Genomic DNA, 16,480 nt, shown 5'->3' on the forward strand with positions numbered 1-16,480 from the left:
TGCCATCATTCAGTATAGTAACAGTATATTAACACTCATACTGTGTCAAACTTTCAGTATAGTTACGGTATAATAACATTCATACTGTGTCAAACTTTCAGTATAGTATATAGACAAGTATACTATGTCATCATTCAGTATAGTAAACGTATATTAACATTCATACTGTGTCAAACTTTCAGTATATTATATAGACATGTACAAAATGTCATTAATCAGTATAGTGACAGTATGTTGATATTCTTACTGTGTCAAACTTTCAGTATAATATATAGACATCTATAAAATGTCATCATTCAGTATAGTAACAGTATATTAACACTCATACTGTGTCAAACTTTCAGTATATTATATAGACATGTATAAAATGTCATCATTCAGTATAGTTACAGTATATTGATATTCATACTCTGTCAAACCTTCAGTATAGTATATAGACATGTATAAAATGCCATCATTCGGTATAGTTACAGTATATTAACACTCATACAGTGTCATACTTTCAGTATATTATATAGACATGTATAAGATGCCATCATTCAGTATAGTAACCGTATATTAACATTCATACTGTGTCAAACTTTCAGTATATTATATAGACATGTATAAAATGCCATCATTCAGTATTGTAACCGTATATTAACACTCATACTGTGTCAAACTTTCAGTATATTAACAGTATAGTAACAGTATATTAACACTCATACTGTGTCAAACTTTCAGTATAATATATAGACCTGTATAAAATGCCATCATTCAGTATAGTAACAGTATATTAACATTCATACTGTGTCAAACTTTCAGTATAGTATAGAGACATGTATAAAATGCCATCATTCAGTATAGTTACAGTATATTAACATTCATACTGTGTCATACTTTCAGTATAGTTACAGTATAATAACATTCATACTGTGTCAAACTTTCAGTATAGTATATACACACGTATAAAATGTCATCATTCAATATAGTTACAGTATATCAACATTCATACTGTGTCAAACCTTCAGTATAACATATAGTTTTATATAAAATGTCATCATTCATTACATATACAGCAACAGTTTATGAAAATGCATATTGTGTCACACCTCAGAATAGTATTAGTATATTGACACACACCTTTATATGTTATATAATTTAAGTTTTCATTATCATTTTTCCTTCTTCAAATTAACGTGGTTCTAGTATTTGAAAAAAAAGTGTTACTATAATGCAGTAATCCTGGCAACTTTCTACATGTTACTACCAACTATCGTTATTACCAAGTATCGTCAAAAGTTTCATTGCGCATAAATGCACAAAGACTATATTTTGCTTATTGGTAGTATACGAAACTGTCATGCTCTCAACATTTAAACTTCTATGTAAGTTGTGTGTGTAATATGTTTTACTCCTTCTTCAGTTATTTTGTCTCACTGATGTTACATTTCCTTCGCTCTACTTCTTCGTCGTGCCAAACTTTATTTCTTCTCGGGCTGAAACTGGTGGAACATTATGCTGCTAGTTAAATAATGGAAAAGTGGAGGGTGTGGGTATTGTTTCGGCTAATGTGCAGGGACTGTCGAGTAAAGAAAAACGTAAAGATGTTTTTTCATTTTTCAGGGATACTAATAACAATATTTATTGTTTACAAGATACTCATTTTACTGTGGAAAATGAAGAGATTATCAGAAACGAATGGAGATACGACTCATATTTTTAATCTTTTCGTGGAAACTCACGTGCTGTAGCAATATTTTTTAAAAATAACTTTGAGTTTAAAGTTCACAAGGAACAGAAAGACACAACAGGAAATTTTTTAGTATTAGATGTAGAAATAGATTCCTCACACATTATACTAATAAATATATACAGTATGGGCCAAACCAGGACTGTCCTGATTTTTATTCAAAAATTTATGACACTATTGAAGAATTTGGCTGTACGCATGTGATTATTTGTGGAGATTTTAACCTTGTTTTAAACCCTGATCTTGATTATGATAACACATACAGAAACATTAACAATCCAAGAGCCAGAGAAAAAGTATAGGATATTATTGACAGTTGTGGTCTAATAGATATTTTTCGAGAACAACATGACAAAGTGAGAAGATATACTTGGAGAAAAAAGAACCCAGTCAAACAAGCTCGTCTAGATTTTTTTCTTGTTTCAGAAAGTTTATTAGCTAGTATTCATCATTCCAGTATCGATCCAGGTTATAGATCAGATCATTCAGTGCCTAAGATAACATTTACATTAAATGCATTTAAAAGAGGTAAGGGAATTTGGAAGCTAAATAATTCACTCTTACATGATCAAGAATTTCTGAATTTAGTTAACAATTGTATAAATGATGTGAGAAAACAATATAGCTTACCAGTCTATCATTTGAACTATTTAGAAAACATTCCTAACTCTGAGATTCAATTTACAATAAATGATCAGCTTTTTCTGGAAACATTGCTTATGGAAATAAGAGGTAAAACTATTTCGTATGCTTCATATAAGAAAAGACAACAAAACTTGAGAGAAAATCTTCTGAAAAAGGAAATCCTTCATCTTGAGGTCCAAGAAAATGTTAATATAGATGAATTGAATAGTAAGAAAAATGATTTAGAAAAGATAAGAGCACACAAGATGAAAGGTATTACTATTAGGTCAAGGGTTAAATGGGCAGAAGAAGGGGAAAAACCTACCAGTTATATTTTTTGATTTGGAGAATCGAAATTATACTTCAAAAATTATACCAAAATTACAAACTGATAATAACACCGTCATAACTAAGCAGGAGGATATTTTGGAAGAAGTCTGTGCTTTCTATAAAAATCTTTATGGGGAATCTAATGTTACAGAAGAAAACTTGCAGCATGTAAACTTAGCTGATTACCTCAATGATAATGAAATGCCTAGATTATCATTTGATGAGTCAGATAGTTTATAAGAGGAAATTACTCTCACAGAGGCAGGGAAAACTTTGAAAAAAATGAAAAATAATAAAAGCCCAGGATCGGATGGATTTACTACAGAATTTTTTAAATGTTTTTGGGAAAAATTGGGTGATTTTATAGTAAGATCAATTGATTTTGGCTATCACTCAGGGCAACTCTCTATAACTCAGAGACAGGGAATAATTACCTGTATTCCAAAAGCAGACAAATCTAGGCATTTCATTAAAAATTGGAGACCTATATCACTATTGAATATTGTTTACAAAATAGCATCTGGTACTATTGCAAATAGGATAAAATCTGAGAAATCACTTAAGGAATCAGTTAAAGAACTTAATGGATTTGCAAAAATTTCCTAATTGAAAATGAATATTGGTAAAACTCAAGTGATATGGATTGGTAGTAAAAAGTATAGTGAAGATTCTTTTCTGCCTGAACTAAATTTACAGTGGGGTAAGGAAAAATTCACTCTGTTAGGAATTGAATTCAGTGTAAATCTCCATCATATTCCAAAACTAAACTTCGACAAAAAACGAACTCGATTAAAATCTCTGATAAAAGTTTGGAACAGAAGATCATTAACACCAATGGAAAAATTAATGTAATAAAATCTTTACTTATATCTCAATTCAACCATCTTTTTATATCATTACCTAACCCAGATACTAATTTGTAAACAAACTCAATTCAATATTATTTGAATATTTATGGAATGGGAAAACAGACAAAGTAAAAAGAGATGTTATAATTCAAAACTTTGTTGATGGTGGATTGAAGATGATAAACATTAATGATTTTATTAACTCTCTCAAACTAACCTGGATTAGAAGACTTTATCAGAAGAGTGAGAAGTGGCAGGTAATACTTAAGACATTTATTGATACAGATCTTCTTTCAAATTGTGGTCCAAAATGTATTAAAGTATGTGAAGAGAAATGTAATAACAAGTTTTGGAGTGATGTTTTTAAGTCTTGGTATTTATTGTGTGTAAAATACTGTGAAAAAACCTTTCCGGGAAATGTGTTGTTAGCTCCTATTTGGTACAACAGTAAAATCAAGGTAGACAGAAAAGTGATATTTTATAAAAACTACTACAAGAAAGGCATTTTGATTATAAATGATTTGATACAAGATGTTGAAGCAGGTTTATTCTTCTCATACAATGAATTTATCCAGCTATACCAAGTGAATACAAATTTTTTACAATATCGAGGTCTAATATCTGCTATTAAAGATTTTTTTTTCTACATACAATACACATGGTCAAGAAATTTCCTACCCATATATACCAATAAATCTACAACTTATTCTAAGGGAAAGTAAAGGGTCAAAAACTTTTTATTCTTTTATGATTTTATTATACCATCTGGCACTAGGAAATGGAACATAATTTTTGACAACATAGACAATCTGACATGGAGTAAAATCTACAAAATGCCTTTCGCTGTTACAAGAAATACAAAATTACAGTGGTTTCAGTTCAGAGTAATCCATCATATTCTCACAGCTAACTCTTTCCTGTTTAAAATTAGAATGGTTATCTCCCCTCTTTGTGCTTTGTGCAACACTGAAATAGAGACAATTACTCATTTACTGTGGGAATGTGAAGAAGTACAAAGATTATTGGAAAGTTTTGACACATTATTAGAAGCTCTTTTGATCCCATTTTCAGTGAATAAGAAATCTTTTCTTTTTGGCATTCTGCATGAAAATTACCTTCCCAGTAATAGAGTAGATAATGAAATTATAATTACTATTAAACAATATATTTATAGAACTAGATGCTTACACAATTCATTAAACATTATTGCTCTTGTCAATATTATAAAAGATAATTACATGATTCAAAAATACATTGCAATTGGCAAAGGTGAAACAGCTAAATATAAATTTTAAAATGAGTGGAGGAAATGGGATAAATTAGTTAAACTATAATGTGTCATACTTTATTTTATCCATTGTTATATATTTCATTTTATATCCTTTTGTCATTTTCTTAGTTCGACAGTTTTTTTTTCTTATTGGCCGGGAAAAAAATGCTTTTAAATTATTATATATTCCAGTATTGTCTGTTGTCTACATAGAGTTCCTCCATCTCGCCCAAACCTTTTCCTTCTTTTAGCTTCTCTTTCTCTCTTATACTTTCTCTCCTTTATCTTTTGTGATTACAGTCCTCTTTCTTAGTATAATCTCTAGTCACTTCCTCTTCTTTCTTTTTTTTACAAAATCAATGCAATGTACTTAATCCTTACTGATGTCACTTCGTTTTTCCCTATTGAAAGATAACAAAATACTGAAATTTCGATCCATTAATGTCTGTATGTTGTAACTTGTAAAATTTGCTGGTAAAAAGTGTTTATGTGTAGGTTAGGTATTTGTATGTAAATAATCTTGATTGTGAAAATATACATGCTGATATCAATGTGTGTGGGTGTGTGTGGTGTGTGAAGGTGTTTTGTGGGGGGTGGGGGGAGGTGTGCGTGTTCGAATATACATGCTATACATGCTTTTGAAATATATATGCTGTTTCATGTGTGTACTTCAATATAGCTTTTGTGAGCTGGGTGTTTTGTGTGTGTGTGAATTAGATGATTTGTAAGTATTTTGTTTCTATATTTCGTGTATATGTGCACGTGTGAGCATGCATAATATGAAAATATAATGTATATTGCATTGAAAAACTGAATAAAAGCATAATTACAAAAAAATGTTGTGTGTGTTGTTATGCACCAATATATTGATCTCCTCATGTGTTAACTCGTTACTTGAGTTTGAGTTTCTTTGTATATATTGTTTTTTTTCTTGTGTTTCTTTTTATCATTTCTATATATTTTTTTAATTTTTTTTTGTTTGCTTTTGCTCATTACATTTTTATCACTTGTGCCCAAGCATGTCTGCTAGAATTCCATTCACTGCCACTATATAGCCGCCCACTAACGTCGTTTGTGTACCTAGACGTTCATTGATATAGCTTTGTATAAGGCGACAATAGGGTTTTCACTACATGAAATGTTATAGTGCTATATCATCCTCAAAAAATCGATAAAGATCAGGATTATTTTTCCTTGCTCGACATAGGTTTTTTACTGCCTTCTATATTGAAGGCTTATACTTGACTTATGTCTTTATTACTCTACAATCGTTTTTACTTATACTTGACTTATGTCTTTATTACTCTACAATCGTTTTTACCAAGCATGGCATAACACTTATTCTACTACTTATACTTTTTCTTTGTAATGATATAGAAACGAATCCTGGTCCGGAAGGTAATAGGGAATTGTCGCTATTTCATCTAAATAGTAGAAGTTTTTGTAACAATAGAATGTTTAGCACATGAATATCAAGTAATTTCTATTACTGAAACTCATCTTGACTCAAACTATGGAAATTTAGATTTAAAAATAGAAGGGTTTTATGAACATATACGACTTGATAGAAACAGCTACGGTGGTGGTGTGATGGTTTATGTGTCTAATGATATTCACTACAACAGAAGACTAGATTTGGAATTTAAGAGTGGTGAAATAATTTGGTTAGAATTAATCACTGAAAAAAGCTACCATGTCATTGTGTACAATTTATCGCCCGCCGGGCATATCAAGCGCTCTTTTTTGGGACGAATTTCAAAATTCTACTGATAGGGCATTTTCGTCATGTACTAATATAGTGATACAAGGCGATATCAATGTTGATTTTATTTCTGTATCTAATAATAAACTCCATGCTATTCTCATGCTCTTTAACTTGACCAATGTTATTATGGAACCAACACGTATTACTGCAAATAATAGTACTCTGATTGACCTTGTTCTTGTTAGTGACAATGTTAAAGTATTTGAATCCTCTGTTTTGCCGGTTGCCAATGAAATGAGTGGTCACGCCGCCACTGTTACTGTTTTAGAATTATTTAGAAAAAAACCTTAAACTTTAAAACGTAATGTTTGGATTTATAAAGATGCTGATTTTGTGTTATTTAATTCCTTGATAAGAGCCTTTCCTTGGGATGCTGTTTTAAACAATGCTTTTAGTCTAGATGAAGCTTGAGAATTATTTACATCTAATTTCTTAGAATTTGCTAAAACTAGTATACCAATGAAAAAAGTGACTATTAGAAAAAATGATAAACCTTAGTTTACATCCAAACTAAGGCTTGAAATCAGAAAAAGAAACGGATTACACAATCAATTTCGAAACAATAAAAATATTAATAGTTTGAAAAATGAAATGAAAGATCAAAGGAATAAAGTGAACAACATGAAAAGGCAAGCTAAGTTATCCTTCTTCGCTTATGTTAATGGTTTGATATATTTACTAGATGCCTCTGATTCAAAATCTTACTGGCGACTTATGCGCCGATTGATTGGGAAATCAGCAAACGCAGAAACTATTCCTACACTGTATAACCCTGAAAATAATTCATCAGTACATGATGATGAAAGTGAAGCAAATGTTTTAAATTACAATTTCTGTTCAATAGCAAATATCGGTGACGATCTAGATAACCCTAGTTTCCAATCCCGCTGTAATTCATCAATTCATACAATAACAATTACCAGAACTGATATTCTCGATATTCTGAAAACTTTGAAATTGAACAAGGCAACATGGGTTGACTTTATAAGCCACAACATGTTGAAAAACACTGCAGAAACAGTTTGTGAACCGCTTCATATATTATTTAATCTTTCACTAAGAGAATGTAAATTTCCTTCCGCCTGGAAATTGGCTACTGTTCTACCATTATTTAAGAAAAATGAGAGATTCCTACCCTCTAATTACCGACCTATTTCATTACTAAGCACTGTAGGTAAACTGTTTGAAAGAATTATACATCAATACCTCCATAACTATTTACTAGATACTAATTTATTATATGAATACCAATCCGGTTTTGTTAAAGGACACTCGACTGTTTACCAACTGATTGAAATATATCATAATATCTGCTCAGCATTAGAAAATAAAAAAACCCAAACATGTGCAAAGCTTTTGATAGTGCTTGGCACAGGGGCAACAGGTAGTTTTAGGTAATTCTACTTCTTCTATTGGTCATTTAAAAGCAGGTGTTCAACAGGGTTCTTATCTTGGTCCTTTGTTATTTATGTTATTTATTTATTCATGTTTATAAATGATATATCGGATAGTTAATTTCACTAGCAAGAATGTTTGCTGATGATACATCCTTATCATTTTCTTCAAGTAATGAATCACAATCTTGCGCTGATAGAAGAATGGGCTGATAAATGGAAAGTAAATTTTAATCCCTCTTAAACTAATGTCGTAGTTTCCATTGTTCTACAACCCCTTAAAATATAAATTTGACATTTGATAATACACCACTTCAGATATCTTCAAACCACAAACATCTAGGAGCAACGCTAAATGACAAGTGTAAATGGACAGTACATGTAAACAATGTAGTCAAATCAGTTTTAAAACAATTATCAGTCGGTCGTAAAATAAAATTTACTTTAAATAGAGATACATTGTCAAAATTGTACACTGTTTTTATAAGACCTCTTTTGGAATATGCTTGCGCACTATAGGGTGAATGTAATAGTATAAATTCAGACAAGTTTGAGAAACTTCAGTTAGAAGCTGCCAGAATTGTCACTGGTCTCCCTATCTTCACAAGTCGACAAAGTTTATATTATGAAACAGGATCGGATAATTTAGGTAATCGTCGTAAAGTTACTTTATTTTACAAAATACACAATAACCTTACCCGTTCCTATTTACTTGACATTATGCCCAATCCAGTACACACTGTTAGTAATTACAATTTGAGGAACCAAAATAATTATGCATTTCCAAGATCATTTATACCCGATACAATAAAACTTTGGAACAATCTTGATATTCAATCCCGCTTATGTAATACTGTTTCTACATTTAAAAGTAAAATTGCTTTAAAAGGAGAATATGCTCCAAAGTTTTATGTTTTAGGTGATCAAATTGAACATCATGCATACAAGGCTTAGGTTTAAATGTAGCGCTTTAAGTGCAGATCTAAAACGTATTAATTTAATCGAGTCGCCTGTGTGTAGATGCTCTGATGGTATAGAAAATGTTTTGTTAGAATGTCCATTATTTGTGGCTTCTAGAAATATATTGATACACAAAATTACTAACGTGGTGAATTTACTTGATATATCAACAGATATGTTGCTATTCGTTCTGACATGCTTTCTGAAAACGAAAACCGTACTATATTTTGATTAGTCAAAGACTTTATTGGCCATACTAAACGTTTTGATTAATTAATTCAGCTAACATACAATTAACCTAACATCTTGGTGGCGTTCTGATACTAAGTTGACATGGTTCACTGCGTCCGCACCAGCAGTGAGTTTAAAGCTCGAAATTACAGGAGACGGAATATGTGATGTGGTACAGAAAGAAAGAACAGACATTCCTGGTGCGGTGCTATTGTGTAGTGAGTCTAGCGGTCTGCGGTATACTCTGTCAATTGGCTATCAGGATGAAAACTAATGAATAGGTTGTTATTAATATGTTATTTACTGATAAAGCTATTAGTTATTAGAGCGCAAGTGCAAAAACTATTTTCCTTCTGTTAAATGTAATGTATTTCAATAGTCTATCGAAGCTAATAATCTGTTGGTATATTTATTTCTATTATCTGTAATTGCATACATGTATACATATGAATATGTTAATCAGTAATATAGTCATTTACTCTGATAACTGAAGTTTATTTGTAATACATGCAGCACGTTTTGTGTGTTTGTGCAGCATTCACTATTGTTGCTCCTAATAACAATGAATTGGAAATTCTATTAGAGCAAGCAATTTAGCTAAATGCACTTAATATATATATTTACATTGTAAATTAACTCATATTCAATCCAGACATGCGGGTACAGTGACTTCATAATATGACATAGGTACATGTATATGGTAAATGTTATCTCATAGCTATTTTTTACATGTTCATATCATCATCAATTGTCTTTATTATTTTCGGGCATGTATATTTCATTTCATCATTTATGTGATACGGGGAAAGACGGATTTTATACTTGTGTCTAATCCCATTTGTGTTTTGACAAATAAAATATGTTTAAATCAAAGGACTTTAAAAGAGACTAGCATGAAAGCATACTAATATTACAAAAATACTTTCACCGCGAAAAGCGCTGAAATAAGACTACACGTACCTTAAATATGCTCGTTTACGGTACACAAAGAAGGAACATTTAAAATTGTCACATCAATATAATACGTCTTTTTGATTATATTATAGTGCAATCAGATTTTCCATATCCTTTCGACACATTCGGGATACATACCTCAATCTTTCGCCTTTAATGATCCAACCTGTGGATTTGTCAGTCACTTCCACGATGGAATCCAGTGTCGACCCTTTTGAAAATGTCACAACCTTCTCAACAAGTACAACAATAAAAACAACTGTTCACACAGGTAAGTCATTATTATAACTGCGATATCCTCGTAAAACAATATAGGACAATCACAAACTGTATTTCTAACTAAAAATCGATAAAACAATGGCAGCCAGGAACAAACAATACCTTTGGAAAATACAAATACTATGAGACCAGATGTTCCGGAAGGGTAAGTATTTTCTGCTTCATCGACGACACCCGCCATGCTACGTAAAGCCTGGGTTAATTCACACTGTCAAAATGAGAATAAAATGATCATCAGACACACCTAATGTTAGTAACTTCAGCGCATGCATGTAATTCACAAACGTGACTTTTTGCTTAAATCTTAACACAGAGAAACATAAATATTTCGCACATTACAACAAAGTAGTAAGCACTGCTTTCGGTCTATGGAATCTACGTCATGTTATTCGACAATCGACATCACATGGGTCCATCTACAGCGTTTTTAAAAGGTGTTATGGCATCCTGTCCTTTTCAGCTGTCAAATGAAGACTACCATTCGCAATTTCTATCCTCATGTGCCGATTATACTTCACTAAACATGCTACATTGCCAACAGTGTATGCACTGCTACTTACAAAAATGAATGTATTGGCAAACCGACCCTCATTCCCCTTAGAGTGGGGACCATATAATTCACAATTTTGGTTGACCTTAGGCAGTGAAAGGTTCTGCAAAATTTCATTAAAATTGGTTCAGGGGTCTATTAGAAGAAGTCGAAAATGTAGACAGACAATTCTTGTTTTAAATCGTCCAAACAACAGTCGATCCCTGTTTTTAATCGTCCATACAACAGTCGCTTCTTGTTTTAAATCGTCCATACAAATCGATTCTTGCTTTAAATCGTCCATACAACTGTCGATTCTTGTTTTAAATCGTCGATACAATAATCGAATCTTATTTTAATCGTTGATACAACAATCGATTCTTGTTTTAAATCGTCCATACAAATCGATTCTTGCTTTAAATCGTCCATACACGTCAATTCTTGTTTTGATTCGTCCAAACAACTGTCGATTCTTGTTTTAAATCGTCCATACAACAATCGATGTTTTAAATCGTCGATACAGCAGTCAGTTCTTGTTTTAAATCGTCCAAACAAAAGTCGACTATTGTTTTAAATAATTCTGCGTACACTTTGTTCAGAAATGTAGCATCTTTACATAAAGCCTTAGTTAAGATTTCTAGGAAATTATCATCACATTCAAGGTCACATGTCGAGGTTTTCACATGATAAATCGATTATGATACTTACGACTATTTTTATTTTAAATTAATGTATCCTTAGCGCAGTTTATATGTACGTTCAAAGCGTTCTTGAAATATTTTGTTATTTTTTTTCAGAGGTTAGCCTACACTTGCCTTTATACTCCTTCTTTGGAGCAGTCATTCTAATGATAAGCATCTGTGCTATAATTGTAAAGTGCAGGAAGGGAACTGATGTAGATTTAATGGGAAATAAATCAAATAAAGTACCATGTACATCAACAAAACTAACAAACATTGTCGGAGAACTCAATTCGGTGACAGGTACATTGAATAGTAAATCCGAGATTACATACAACAAAGATATTTGTAAAGAACATGATCCAGGTAGTTCCAAAGGAACTTTTTTTTTCTCAGCTCCTTATAATCGTTCTATATCGTCTTCCTATGGAAGCGGAGATGTGGAGTACGGAAATAGAGGTAGCTATTTCAATGAAGAAAGCCAAAAGAAAGATTTAAAATCCTATTATCAAAAGGAAAAAAATCTTTTATCACCGAGGGATGTAGAATCACAAGTCCATTTAGAACAAGAAAACAGGTTCGTAACGGAATTGTCAGCACATCTCAGATCAGATTGCAATTTCACACATCATCTGTCTGAAACAAGTGACAAGATCGGACTAACTGAAGATACAGCAAAACCCGCAAGCGATACCGAATTTACGAGAAGAGATGAAAAGCACCGACAAGTATTTGAAGAGACGGACACAGATCTCACCAGAAATGTCAACATTGACCACGCAGATGCTGAAATTCCACCAACAAATTTTCTAAATGAACATTGGAAAATTCGTGAAGAAATTAGTTTAGAAAATTTGGAAGTTCCTATTTTGAAGTCAGCTATTAAACTTTCTTTCTGTATGGGGAATTTCAAAGACAGCCCTGGATCTTCTTTCACATTAAGTGGTTCTGTTCACACCGACTTAGGAAGACTCTGTAAGTGTTTAGATATAGAAGATAACAGGATGTTGGTATCGCCAGTACCCGAATTTCATGTGGGGAAAAACGTGATTCTTAACGATTATGCGATTACAGAAATTCCGCTATGTGTTCCAGCCATGTCGAGTTCTTTGAAAGTACATTGGATGGAAACTAATAAAAATCAACCAAAGACAATGGAAAATATACCTTTCGTAGAGTGTTACCGTCAGACGGATTTGGATATATTCTATATAATCCCAGAGGGTAGAAACACTTGTGTACATGTATATACCAGACATTTCTCTTTGTTTTACTGCACCGCTTGTAAGGAAGAAATTAAATTAAAGTTAGAGACCGAAGTATTTGTAAGAGAGGGAAGTCTTGATGGGTTAACAACCATTCACGTGAAGATGCCACTTCTTGGGCCATACGAAATGCTGCTGGATTGCCGAGAGGTATTTGGTTACTAGAAAAATCGGTACTTCTTTATACAAGTATATAAAATACTAAGAATGTTAGTTTGTATAAGGAGGCATTCCATCTGATATTGCAATACAAAATCTAACATTACAGGGGAAAATAGAAATCTACAGGGTGCGAACTTCGGGATCGTAAAATGTAATTTCCATACAGACTGGCCTAGGCACGGTTAATACTGAACCACTACAAAGCTGTTTCGAAGTGGTAGTGTTGATGTTCTTTTTGGGGAGGTCGCCTGGTGTGTTTGTAAAACACTTTTCAAAATACATTTCAAAATATAACAAAATAAAGATCTTACTTCGGAAATCAAATAAGAATAATCGTTGAGTATGAATAGTGCTATTCTTATAAAAGATAATCATTACGTTCATTTGGTACAGGAGCGCAAAAGAGGTATGGAGGAAATAAATTTCAGGAGAATCGACAGAAGCGAGATTAAGATATTAAAGACTGACGAGAACACAGGACTAAGATTCAGACTCACACCTCCACCACAATGGGTCCATGTGATAAATAAAGGCCGGGATGATGTCCTCTACAAAGAGGAACAGGTATCTCTATATACACGTAACGCCTTAGTATGAATGCACCTGAAATGTTGAATAAATACAAATGGAGATATATGCCGAATGATCAAACTGCAATCAATATCTAATAAATACAGCACATACTTTAAACGTTCAAATAAAAATATATTTATTAAAACTAGCATGTTCAATTAAATGAATGGTGAAAATTCTGAATATGTATATCAAACGTGAAAATCTTTTAAATTCACAATAGTTAACTGCCTGTAGATGTGTGTCAATATTGTATTTTCCTTTGTTTACAACAGCATGATGATTTTATCAGAAAGTGACACGGCGAATTAATATCGTGTCACGTTTGCCCGCATCGCTCTTGTATTTTGATATATTTTTACATTGGAATGGATGTATGTCACCATGTTATAGGACGGGCGTGTGTTGTACAGCAACATTGTGCCTTCATTTTCAGGTTATGGACGAAACTCCGTCAATCGATTGCGTGAACAAATATCACCTTCTTCAAGATGATGGGGGTATTCAATGGAAAATGAAGTGCGAGGAGCATTTCATTGGCAATGTCGCTTTTACCATTGATGTCATTAACTTTCTTCATAGTGATCGGAGTAAGAGAAAAGAAAGCAGATTGCATCCGGAATTCTGCGTGAAGGGTTCACCTGTTTTTGTAAGTACTGACGTGTAATTTATGTTTAGTGACATCTATTCCTCGCGTCATACACACATTCTCTCAAAAAGGACATGGCTCTAAAATGCAGATTATTTATTGAAATGTCTGGCTCTACTGTATATACCTCTCAATTGGCATAGAAAGGTGTTGAGATCTCCTTGAACCACCATTTCTAAATTTCTGTTAATAAATTAAAACGAAATGACGTGTTTTCATTCACTATCATTATTCGTATCCAAATATCGCTAGATGTACCTTTGTATTACCGTTTTATGTTTTCTATCCTCAATCCTCCATGTTGTTAGGCTGAACACAGGAGGTCAAGCGACGATCCGTTGCGACGTCTTGGAAAGGGACTTAAAGAGCCAGAGACAAGGAAAAAACTTCTGGAAATGTTGGGTCACAGAAGGTAAATTTATCAACGAATGATATACTGATAACTGACACATATATTAATCCAATCCTGATATCAATGATACGGAGTTTGTGTGTGTATTTTAATTAAAAAAATAAACGGGACTACTACTGCACCAGACTGTATTAAACTACAAGTGATCTCAATTAGTTTGTTACATTCATCATTATTTCGAATTAGTTGAACTAGAAATACGATATTTTCCCTACTTTCCTTTATATTTCAACAGATTAAGGAAACCCTGAAATCTATTCAGGTGACACGACTAAAGTTTATCAGAAAAATCAGGATTATAACGTCACAATTACATTTGTGTTCTGTAGATGTAAATGTCACAAAATATTATGATAATCGTTATTTGTAAGTCAAGTTATGCGATTGTGACATGTACTTAAACCGACAAATGTGCTCCAAACAAATTTTGTTTATGTTGTTAGCAGTGTTAGTGTTTACATCTATTTTTTAGCATCATTCCTTTTTGATTCTCTATTATAGAAACTATTCCACCGCAGGAAACGTCGACTTATTTGCAAACACTTTATCAGACATTCACCAGAATAACAGGATGTCTTTCGTGAGTAAAATCAGTTTGGCGTTGACAGATATGGAGGTGACCTGTAACGAAGATATAAACTATTTCTTCTCGAATTTTGACAAAAGAGTTGCATCTTCTCCGATCATGGAATCAGGCCAGAAAAAGGAATCAGGGTCGTTGAATCCGGATCTAGAACAAACTACTCCCAAGCAGATACTAAATGGTGACGAAGAAATCCGTCATCCAGTTGAAAATACTGAATATGGTTCTGAGGAAGGACATCGTCTAACATCAGGTGCATTTGACCAGAAAAGGTCTTTAACATCAAAAACACATTGGTCTAACGGACAATATCCTACAACCAATAACAGCATGATTGATCAAGACGAGACGAAACCAAAGTCGGTAGAGCAGGAGACAAGAACAGTTCCTTCGAATCAGACAATGAACCGTGGTATAAGAGCTAATAACGAAGGACTGCAATGGGCTCAATCATCTCGTGATGCAAACGAAATCATCGCCAACGGTTTTATTTCTGGACGCGAGAGCGGGATAGATCTTTCTGGAAGTCAAATTGGCTCACCCTAATATCTTCATGAAGAATAGGTATCTTCAGCTGAAGAGTGTCACTCAGTAAATTTTCGTCACAGTATACAGGAGAGTGCCAATAATAACTTTACTTACATTACTAATCTTAGTACTTTTAATAGGCAAACTAGCTGATACAGACAAAACGTATGTAGACCTGTATTCAAATACTCACACCTACACCCGTCACCACACATACCCCTGTCACCACACATACCCCTGTCACCATACATACCCCTGTCACCACACATACCCCTGTCACCACACATACCCCTGTCACCGCATAAACCCCCTCACCACACATACCCCTGTCACCACACATACCCCTGTCACCACACATACCCCTGTCACCACACATACCCCTGTCACCACACATACCCCTGTCACCACACCTACACCCGTCACCACACATACCCCTGTCACCACACATACACCTGTCACCACACATACACCTGTCACCACACATACCCCTGTCACCACACATACCCCTGTCACCGCACATACCCCTGTCACCATACATACACCTGTCACCACATATACCCCTGTCACCAAACATACACCTGTCACCACACATACCCCTGTCACCACACATACCCCTGTCACCACACATACCCCTGTCACCACACATACACCTGTCACCACATATACCCCTGTCACCAAACATACACCTGTCACCACACATACCCCTGTCACC

At 33.4% G+C, this 16,480-nt stretch overlaps 1 protein-coding gene across 1 annotated transcript; it reads left to right on the plus strand.

The window, feature by feature from the left end:
- Nucleotides 1-11,721: 11,721 nt before the first annotated feature.
- On the plus strand, nucleotides 11,722-16,043 carry LOC117343215. The gene is made up of 5 exons (XM_033905553.1): nucleotides 11,722-13,011; nucleotides 13,417-13,587; nucleotides 14,033-14,245; nucleotides 14,554-14,657; nucleotides 15,159-16,043. Exons 1-5 carry the CDS (start codon nucleotides 11,764-11,766, stop codon nucleotides 15,784-15,786), a joined length of 2,364 nt encoding a protein of 787 aa, XP_033761444.1. The 5' UTR covers nucleotides 11,722-11,763; the 3' UTR covers nucleotides 15,787-16,043.
- The last annotated feature ends 437 nt before the right edge of the window (nucleotides 16,044-16,480 follow it).

The sequence above is a fragment of the Pecten maximus genome, chromosome 15 (genome assembly GCF_902652985.1).
Source record: "Pecten maximus chromosome 15, xPecMax1.1, whole genome shotgun sequence".
NCBI lineage: Eukaryota > Metazoa > Mollusca > Bivalvia > Pectinida > Pectinidae > Pecten > Pecten maximus.